Raw genomic sequence first — 10,901 nt, 5'->3', positions numbered from 1 at the left:
AGATGTGCTCAACCCCCACTATTGCATCATGCATGAATCTGCCCTGAAATTTCGAAGAGAAGGCTGCTGAGTTTCCCAAGGCAGGCCTGCAGCCAGGCTTTGTATTCTGCTGGGGAGCTAGGAGATTTACCAAGGCCTGGATGTGAGGCAGCATGTTTGCTGTGCTTGTCTGTCACAGGTGTGTGTTAGTCACAGGACACACATTGCCTGAACCCTAGGGACCTGGAGGAAACTCTGGCTGTGTATAAAAGAAAACAGAAATAACTGGAAACCAAACAGAGAAGGAAGGTCTCCAGAGCCTGGACACTGCAGGTACTCTGCAGCAGTGGGGCCTGAACCATGGCTGAGGAGCACCTGTGGCCAGTGGCACCCCTGGGTGCAGCAGATTCTCTTCTTCCTGATTTGTCTTTCATACAGCAAGAAAGAGAAGTAAGAGAGAAAAGAAAAATATCTATAGCTAACAATCAGAGCAGACAAAAGCAAGTGTAGTGTCAGCATTTCAGTGGGTGGGAAGGTGCACTCCACGTGCCCTGTGCCCAGCCAAAGGAACAGGACAGCACAAGGCCATGCCTCCGGCACAGGCAGTCCTTGCAGTGTGTGTGCATGTGAGAAGATAAAACTTGGATAAAGTTGTATGCTTCTACCACAAAAGAGTGCATCTTGAGACCTTGTAATTACAGAGAAATGCTTGAAAAAAGTGCAACCTGGTTATATTTTAAGAGTCAGAAACCAGAACAAATACAAAATGAGTCCAAAGTCTGGACATTTTGAAATGTAATGCTTTTTAGACAAGGTTCATATCTCCTGACTTGTTCTGAGCTGACTTTAAATGATATTTTAAATGATTGAATGATTGTCATCAGCACTTTTTTTTTTTTTTTTGGTAGGTTTATTTCATAGAAATGTGGAAATATATCTAAAGAAATAAAGCCCATCATAAAGCTATGGCCAATTCTGTGTTGTGGGCATACAGGGAGAAAGTAAGTGAGAAGGAAACTGCAGAGGATTACAGTGACAATAGTTAATATTGTTTAGACGTGTATACTACTGTAATAACAGGAAAGCGATGGCAACCTCACAGTTAAAATAAATATCCAGCATCCTATAAGCTATGTTTGTATGCTGTACTTACCTATCTGAACAATGCCAGTAGGATCTGAAATATTCCGTACACTCCTGTCTGATTTAAGTTCTGTTGTTTTTTTTTTTCCTTCCAAACTGTGGTCATGCCCGATGTTCACTGAAGGAACCCAAGTTCCATGTCAGGGTAAACAACTGGAAGCTTAGACCACGAGTTTGTAAGGGACATCCATTAATTTTCTGACAGTGCTTTATAATGGGCCATATAGTTTTTCCCACTACAACGGGTATATACATTCAACAGTTTTATTGTATGTTGGTGCACATTATTTGGCACAGCTGCTAGAGAGACACTGCTGAACTGGTGTTTCTCTTCCATGACAAACACCTATTAAGCAGTCAGCATAAACTCTTCTTGTTACAGCGTCTGACATCACCCTCAGGGCAAGCGGACACAGAACAGTGATTGCTGAATTGCATATGAAAATTATAGTTTTATTGTCTACACAACTGAAGGTTTAACTCTGATTCCTGCTCGAGTCAGCTCTGCTATAAAGAAGCAATTCTTTCACGGAACAAACAAGCACAGTACACCATTGTAATCAAAGGAACAGGCACTATTTATGTGTTGGAAAGACTTGTTCACAATAGTACTAACACTCTAATGCCCCAGAAGCCACTATTTTAGCAGCTGTACAGAAAAAAGCATGACTAACAAGATGCCACACAGAGTCAGACACAGGTTTGTTTTTGTTTGTTTTTTTTTTTTTAAAACTCAAATGGAATCATCCCATTTGATACCACTCAGTTTAATATGCACGACTGGTAAGTAGGGATCATGTATTTAATGTTTATATAAGCCGTTTCTCCACCGTGGCGTTCAAAGACTTCCAGTGTCTCTTGAATCAGATCTCCAATATTTTCACGCTTCTGCTGGCTGTACTCTATCCCATCGCCTGAATTAACTGATTAATAAAAGAAAAAGGGAAAGAAAAAAGATTACATTAAATTTGCTGTTACACTTTGAAATAATTACATAGACAACTGCTCATCAGTCACTGTGCCTCTATTAGAAACTTTGTTCTGCGACACAAAATGGCTGAATTTGAAAACAGGATATCTTTGGTTTCTCTTTAAGGCTCCGCTCAGGCTCCCACTCTGTACGCTTTCAAAAGCTGTTTATGTATGTGTTACTGCAGTATCCAAGTGAAAATCCAAATAAACACTAAAGAAAACACACTGTATTGTGAGATATGGATGGACTCTGTTACACAGTGAATCTCTTAAACCCACTGCTACATTATTTCATAACGTTGCTTATTTGGGATTGAATTCTACTGCCAGATGCATAAATGCTTATCTACAGAATGTGACTTCAGCTATACTTGCTGTGCTTTGAAATCTTAAATAGGCACTGTTTTGGGACAGTTCCACGTACACATCACATTCACAGGCTATGCAGTTTCTGGTTGAGGGGGTGTCATTTGGCCTAGAAGAGATGTCTGGAGTACAGGACAGCACTCATTCAACTTCTGCTCCCTGAAAATTGTGTAAAATTAAGTCAGTGTCAAAAAGATGCCAAATGATGTCAAAAAGGTGCCCCTACATGCAGCACCACTTACTGTTTCTTTCTCTAACATGGAGTAGCAAGGGTGGCACGCATTTATAGACAAAGACCATAATTATTCAAAACCATTTGCAGCGTAAATAACTGTCAGAACACAAAATGCATGAGTAAGAAATGATGCTGAGAAATTTAAAAGAGGAAAATACATTCTGTTTCCTTTTAAAACAGTACTCTGGAAACTTTCTTAATATATATATATTCTAAGACATATAAAAACCAGTTTGTTAGGAGTTTAATGTACACTGACCGTGAGCACTGTGGTGGCCAGGCTGTCACATTGCCAGGGGCAGTCCACACACAGTCAGGCAGTGGTCTTGCTCCAGGTGGTGGTGGCAATGTGCCCATGACACACATTTATCATCTCAGATACCTCCACTTATTACAGTCTGAGCCAGCAAAGGACATGTTCGTCAAGACAACATGACCAAATTTTTCTCTGGTGCCTGTCTTTAACATTAGAAACATGGTGCATAGAACAAAGTGTGAGGGAAGGTTTTGCTTCCACTGCTGCATCACAAGTCCTATGAGGTGCAGACATACAGCTGCATCCCACCCTTCCTTTATCCAAGCTCAGAGATCTTAATGTTAAGCTTGTGACTCTTTACCACCATGCTCATGAAGAAAAGCCAGTGAACACTGAGATAAAAATCACCCTTTTGCTGAATTTTCATGTAAAATATCCGATTGAATTCCAAGTTAATAATGCATATATCTCTATTTTGAACATTTACGCAAACACAGATGTGACGTACAAAGACTGAGATTTGGAGTAGAAAGGCATTAAATTCTTTGTGAGGATTACTCTTAAACATGCAGACACATTCCTACAAGTTAACAATTCATTTCGTGGATGTGAAAAGCCGGAGTTGTTGTATCAACATTTACTTCCATGAGTTGACAATAATTTTAGAAATAACAGATTCTGAGAGTGCAGAAACAAAGTCAAGGAAGAAGAGAATGGGATTAGCTTATACAAGATGCAAAAAACACATTACAATGGAGTGCAATTTAGACTGGACATGGTTGCTCTTGCAGAAAACACCTGAGATCAACTGTGCCTTCTTCACCTGTGTTGCATGTGCACTGCCAGCACTCCCTAAAACACCTGGAGCTGCTTCTGATTTCGCCAGACTGGGCAAAGGAACCCCTGAACCTCGACCTAAGTCTTGGCAAATACGTAAAGGAATTACTGACTTTCCAACCACTTGTCTATTATCTGTAATTTTAAGCCTACACACATGCTCTTGTAATGAGCTTACACAGCTTTCATCATTCTTTCAAAGATGTAGAAAAAAAAATCTACTCTCTGGAAGTAATGGTGATACACTTCATAATGGAGAATAAAGTAAGTTTGGAGCAGGCCAACAAGATGCAGGGACAGTGATGGTAGCAAAAGCATTTTCCAGAATCCCATGTTATAGTCTTTTACATTCGAGCACAAGAATGATGCCTTAGGTCCTCAATCAAAAGGTGCCTAAGACAATGAGGCAATGGTAAAGGAAGTAATCTGCAAAGGAAGACAACGTGTGATGTGCAGACCTCCATTATCATTTTTTCTAGCAGTCCACCTGTGCTATGTGAAGGTTTGTATCCTCAAGACAAACATAATTCACATAAAGGTCATGGCGCAAGTCACGACTAACAATACCGGAAAGGTTATGTCAGCACTAAGGTCACCTGGTAAGTAGCAAAATAGCTATCCCACACAGTTATAGGAATTAAAAAATCTTTCAGACAGAAAGATAACAATTAACCCAAGAGGACAGCGTCCACCAACTGGGTGAGTCAGAAGAATCTGCTCAATGTACCTAAGGGTAAATATCTAGTCATAATAATGATGACTAACTGGAAAAAAAAATAGCTACTGAAGTATAGCGGTCTCAGCACGCCCTTCTCTGATTTGACTTTAATTCCAAGTTAGTTTGCATGAGGAGCCAACTTTGTCAGCCACAAAAATGTTGCATATGTAAAGTGTGAACATGGATCTGATTCAAGTTCTTTATGAAGCTGTCCTTTGTGAGGTAGAATAAATCAACAAGAGAAAGCTAGAAAGAACATTTGTCAGATTGGTCTCAAAGTAAAATGTCTGGCAAATTCATCATGCACCAAGAACTCTTTTCTGAGCAAATGTTATTACTGCAGTTAGAAGAAACTCACTGAAGCACTACTAACAGATCTAGAGGATTAAAATCCGGAAAACATCTCATTTTCCTTTCTAGATCAAAAGCCTAGTTCCCAGTCTCCTAAATCATGCACAAAGGGCTTTGTGGTCCTTGAAAGTGAAGTGAAAGGCTTGGCACCTGTCAAGACCTGCGCAGGCTGATGGAACCAGCCTGCTCTGTGCCAGCTGCTGTAGCTGAGGAAACTCTGCTCAGACCCGCAGGGACCAAACTCAGCACTTGGCAGGGAGTGGAAAAGGATTTGAATTGTGCTTTAAAATGTGGTTTGCATTTGAGTCTAGACATGCTTCTATTCATGATTCAGGATATTGAAGAAAATCTAGTGTTATTTGTATTCCATTTCATTTCATTTTAAATTTTTACTATGGTAATGCTGCAAATATAAAATCATATTACATTAAAGAAGCAAGTTTCTCTCAAAGCATTAAGAGCTTCACAGGGCAGTTTTTAAAACCTGGGGTGAGCAGGAAAGGTAAACGAACCCTTGAAGCTCAGGCAGATCTGTTCTTGCCTCTGGACATTTGTTAGTATCTGAAAGAGGCCTTGGTATTTGTTCAGATTATTAGACATCGCATCAAGGCAGGCAAGATTTTGGATAGGGTTGTATTATTTTTAATCACTGGAATATGCCAACGTGCCTCACCGTAAATCACAGATTGAACTGAATACCTCAGTTGGGTTAGGAATGTCATTGGTCATGGGATATTAGAATTTTCCTAGATGCTAAATGTCCAAGGAATGCTTAGTGTTGGAGGACAGAACTATACTTTAAAAGAGATTTCTGAAGACAATGTGAAGGAATACCCATATCTACAGCTTAAACAATCTTTGTAATTCAATCGTAATTCAAAGGCCATTCTGTTATTCTTTATTAATGAACTTACAAACAGATTTCAAATTGTCTTGGAACAAGAGAATTTAGCAGGAATTTTTGAACTACTACTAGTTAATGGTAGAGTGATACGCACTTTGTTCATTGCTGCTATTTTTTCTTTTTCTTTTTCTCTTTCTTTTTCTTTTTCTTTTTCTTTTTCTTTTTCTTTTTCTTTTTCTTTTTCTTTTTCTTTTTCTTTTTCTTTTTCTTTTTCTTTTTCTTTTTCTTTTTCTTTCTCTTTTTCTTTCTCTTTTTCTTTCTCTTTCTCTTTCTCTTTTTCTTTCTCTTTTTCTTTTTCTTTTTCTTTTTCTTTTTCTTTTTCTTTTTCTTTTTCTTTTTCTTTTTCTTTTTCTTTTTCTTTTTCTTTTTTTTCATGTGACAGTTTCTGTATACAAATCAACAAAGCTACTTGGAAAGATAGGCATCATTCCTCCCTTTTTGAATCTTGAGAAACAGAGATACTGGAAAGTAAAGTGACTTGTGCCAAATCGTGGAAGGGATTGGTCACAAATCATGCGTCTTAATTTTTAGTGTAGAAAATGAAATTACTATTTATGGTGAAAATTAACTATGGTAAAAACTCCTTTTGAGCAGCTCACTTAGCTTATCCTAGCCAAACCAACAGGCCTTCTCATCAATTAAAACTATTATAATAATCCAACGAACTAACCACTAACTGCGTAGATTTTTGCTTCAAAAAAAACAACAATGATGCCATTGCAGTGTGCAGATGTATTACTCAGTATGGAATCACATTTATATGGAAAAGCTTAAAACAGAGCAGTATACAGCTAAGCAGTACAAACTTGCCTTAAAATATTTTGTATTATATTTTGGGAGTTTATCCCTCCTAGAAGTCAGCAACAAAAACAAAACATAAATGAAAGCTGATTGACATGGTATACAGATTGGCATGTACGTGTGTTAGGATTCACTCCTCATAAGTACACTGCTTAGGTAGAGTTCAGAGTTTTAGAAATTTCTCAGTGTCCCCTCAAGATTAGTTTAATTGTCATAGAAGGTGTTGGCTTCCTGGCAGCAGTGGAAAGTGAAAGCCCCCAATGAGTCAGTGCAGCAGGACTCCTTTGCACTGTTCCCACTACTCTGACTCACAATACTGCTTTGAAATTGCCAGCTCTAGGAAGGATAATATGTGGCTTGGTCTCCCTTTTCCTTTAACTGTAAGTCTGTGAAAAGTCATGGGGTGAGGCTCTACAACCCTCCTGACCACTAGGAAATGGAGAGACATTGCTGGTTCGTTTCACTTGGGTAGAGGAAGAGCTGCAAGAAGACTATGACTGACTCACTACCAACCCAGACATAACATTCTGTTTTCCACTCTTTAAAGCTCAGAGCAACATGATCACCAGTTTTAAATGTTTCTTAGGACATGTCTAGATTATGTGCACACAGAAGCATAAGCTGGCCTCACACAGGCTTGTTCCAAAGCTAGAACACTGGAAAGAAGAGCTCATAGAGTAATTTAGGTTGGAACGAACCTTTGGAGTCATCTGGTCCAAATGCCTTGCTCAAAGTCAGCTCCATTTTCAAAGTTGGATCATGTTGCTCAGGATCAAATACCCAAAATTGCTCAGTGCAAAGTAATCCCAGAACCAGAAACGGTGCAGGGATCTTTGTGGCGGCAGGGCCTTTCACCAGCCATTTCAAATGTGATGAAGGGAAGTGCTCTTTAAATATTAAAACCTGTTTACTGGAGGTGTATTTGCTGAAGTTAATTCCTGGGGAGATGGTCTGTTTTGATACAAAACAAAACCAAACTTCTGGCACAGTAGCAAGAGCTAACCTGCAAATGCAGTGCTGGTTTTGGAAACTTAATCGCATATGAAAGAAAAGGTACAGATCTGTCTGAAAAATTAATAAATTTTTTCTTAACACTTTTGAAACTATGAGAATGTATCCATGTTTTTTTAAAGTACATCCTTCAAAGCACTTAAAGACATTAAAGCTGGAAGTACCAGTAAATAAGCAGACCTTACCTTTGAACACGCACAAACCTGTTTTTTGACACTATCAACATTTAGAGTTCCTTGTCTCTTGCTTTTCCTGGCTCCTCATTCTATTTTTCATCACTAGTGCTGAATATTTATCACTTTACAATTCTGCGGTTCTGCAGAGATTGCAGAAGAATAATTCAATTCAAGAAGAAAGCACATATACTCGGAATTTAGAAAGAATACTAATATACATAAATTTCTGCTCATCATATGTCTAATAAACAAAACCCTTTATACTTTTGCTATGAACTTGCTAGGTATTGTTTGCCTGAAGAAGCTGAGTGCAAGATTTTTTAGATTCTCACTGGAGGCATTTTGCTTTAACATAAAGCCTGGTTTCTTTCTACTGTTATCTTCCATATGCAGCTAGCTTTTAGTTTATTTCATAAATTATCATTTATTTTAGAATGTAAGTGTAGTTACTATAAATACGATTCAGAAAGTAAACAGTTCAGCAAGTGGAGGAAGCGCTGTGATTGGAAAGGAAACATTTGACCAACTGATGATGTTTTACTAATGATGCAAGCTGCTGGAGAGAGCTGTAACCCTTCTTAAATCGCTGTAGTAAAAAAAAAAAACAACAAAAAACAAACCCAACAAAACAAACCAACCAACAAACAAAAAAAAAACCCCAATAACTGAAAATGAGCCAAGACAGCAGCTGCTATCAGAGTTTTCCATTTCCAGGAAATGTTAGCAACATCAGATGTAATCCATTCTAAGTCCAGACATTTGTTTTTGTTTTTTTTTTTAAAGTAGAACTGAAGCACAGTTCAACTGAACTGAAATCACAGATTCTGAAACAAATGGTATTAAGAAATACATTTGACCGTTGAGGTTATAAAAGAAGGAAAGCTTATTGTATATTTTTCCTCCACAAGCACTTAGTGAATTTAGACTTTGAAGTTTCCCAGTGTTTGTGCTAGTAATCAATATCGAACAAAGCAGTGTTAAACAATCTTAGATAAACAGCATGCACAACAGGGGAGCAGAAACTGAAATCTGAGAGCTCTGTGGCCTTGGTACACCGTTTACTGTTGCAAAATTAGGTCACAAATCATGCTTAAAGCACAACAAGGGTTGCATCGCTTATGTGAATCCCGTGTTCTTCCAGTCATTTTGGACACATGTAAACACAGCTTGTTTTTTTTTTTTTTTCTTTTTTAAGATGAAAAACAAGTTTGTGAGTGCAAAATTTACATAGTTTTACTGGTCTGATGTGAAATGCATTTACTTGTCACACTCTCTTCTCATTCAGATTAATGCAAAAGGAATTAAAACTACAGGAAATAAATCTGTGTAATAAATGTAATTCATCTTTCAAAGTAATTCAAAGTGACAAAGCTGAAAGTCCCAAAATGCTTTTAGGATCGCTGTTTTCAGTATAAAATGTAATGCTACAACAGCCAATTTTCAACACTGAGTTCATTCATAATTAAAATTGCAATGCTTGACAACCTGTCCTCCTTCCTCTCTTGGAATATTTTTATTTATGTAACCAAAATGCTTTAGAGGGAAAGCAGGTTTGTTTGTTTTTCTTCTTTACAAGCAAAAAAGCTCAGTAATTCATTACTTTAATGGACTTTAAGGAACTAAAGAACTTTAGTGTTATTAACCGTTGATGTTTTGGACATCTGTTATGTACAAATGAAAGTTGTTGTGTTTATAATCACTGTTCAAAACCATTATCATTTCAGGACCTTGTTTTGTATAGCTTGACCTTAAAAAAAGAGCACGGACAACTAAATGACCTCAAGGACTGCTTTTGTAACTTTGTAACAGTGGGTTGAAATCAACCATGTAAAAATGGGGTAATGTAATAAAATTCTCACATAAGAATTCTGGGAGCAGTGGGCAGGACATGCCTGAAGTTGTCTGAAGTTGCCTACTTTTTCTGTACCCTAATTAAATGAAATAAACAAAAACACAAAGCCAACTGAGGGTGTTTAGCAGTGACTTTAGAAGGGACGAGGAGATGTAAGCTATGAATGACCACGTGGATTTGCCAAGATTTCTTTCAGGAAAGAAGTCTTGTGGGAAAAGGACAGAATTTATGCAGGTTAAAAGACAGATAGAAGTGGGACTGGAATGTACTGATTTATCCCGAAGCCAGATAGAGAAAACAGTATTTCACTTCCACAAATACCTGTACTAAAATGGCTAGGACCTTCCAGTGACACTTAAAGTACTTTATTTATTTATTTATTTATTTATTTAAGGTAGTTTATCGCTTCTTTCTGAGTTTCTCCAACTGCATCAATGATAAATAAAAATTTAATGATAAATAAAAATAATGACCTTCCCAAGGCATGAATTTGCATTTCTTTTTAAATAAGGAACAGAAGGACATAAATTCTAATGGAAAGGCAGTTGGCTGACAGCTACTCATTTTACACTGCAACAGAAAAAGACAATGTTTTTGCTAGAACTAGAATCTTGTATAGACAACATACCTCCAGCAATGCAAAGCTGATAGAAGAGAGAAAAAATCATGTCCTGTAGGTGTGATAATTTTGCAGGTTCACAGCTTTTGAACTGTGAAAGCTGAAGCATTTTGAAAGCACATGTGCCACATGCAGATTGATTTTTTTGTTTCTAAAAGCTTTAGGAATCTTTCACAAATCTATGTCCTTTTTTAATTTTCATTTTAATTTTTCCTCTATGAAGCATGAGGAATGTATGTAATGGTAACTTTTTCACTAATGACTCTAACTGGAAAGCACTTGCCGTTCTTATATTACCCCTGCACCTTCTGCTGCTTAATATGTAATTCAAAAGGGTGTAAGATATGAAGGAAACAGGAGGCCCAGCAGCATCCAGCACAAGAAGACATAAACCTTGGGGCATTATGTGCCAAAAAACAAATATCTTAAGTCACAGGGAAGTTACACTTGACAGCAGTTCAGCCTTCTACAGCAATGCTTAAGGAGCAATGCTTTATCTCAGCATGCCAACAAAGCACTCCTGTCTGATCCCTGTGGCACTCAGTTAGGGAAGGACATACTACCTCTATCACAAGCCTCCAGCCCAACAGAAAGAAAACCCAGTAGGCAGTTGTCCCAGTCTTTGAACCTTGTGTCATTTTTATTTGTGAAGTACTAATCTGAAGGATGGGTGACTTGAGG

At 37.8% G+C, this 10,901-nt stretch overlaps 1 protein-coding gene across 4 annotated transcripts in view; it reads right to left on the bottom strand.

Annotated features, from left to right (window-relative positions):
- Positions 1 to 882: 882 nt before the first annotated feature.
- Positions 883 to 10,901, bottom strand: part of PACRG (parkin coregulated) — a 175,470-nt gene continuing 165,451 nt past the window's right edge. For 3 of the 4 annotated variants that reach the window (XM_072332501.1, XM_072332500.1, XM_072332499.1), the window contains exon 6: positions 883 to 2,045. In XM_072332501.1, the coding sequence (XP_072188602.1) occupies positions 1,885 to 2,045 (161 nt within the window). In that variant the 3' untranslated portion in view covers positions 883 to 1,884. The remainder of the gene's footprint in view (positions 2,046 to 10,901) is intronic. The other variant, XM_072332502.1, reaches the window with a different exon arrangement.

The sequence above is a fragment of the Excalfactoria chinensis genome, chromosome 3, assembly GCF_039878825.1.
Source record: "Excalfactoria chinensis isolate bCotChi1 chromosome 3, bCotChi1.hap2, whole genome shotgun sequence".
NCBI lineage: Eukaryota > Metazoa > Chordata > Aves > Galliformes > Phasianidae > Excalfactoria > Excalfactoria chinensis.
Note: the sequence above shows the minus strand (reverse complement) of the source record. Positions and strands in the feature narration are given on the sequence as shown.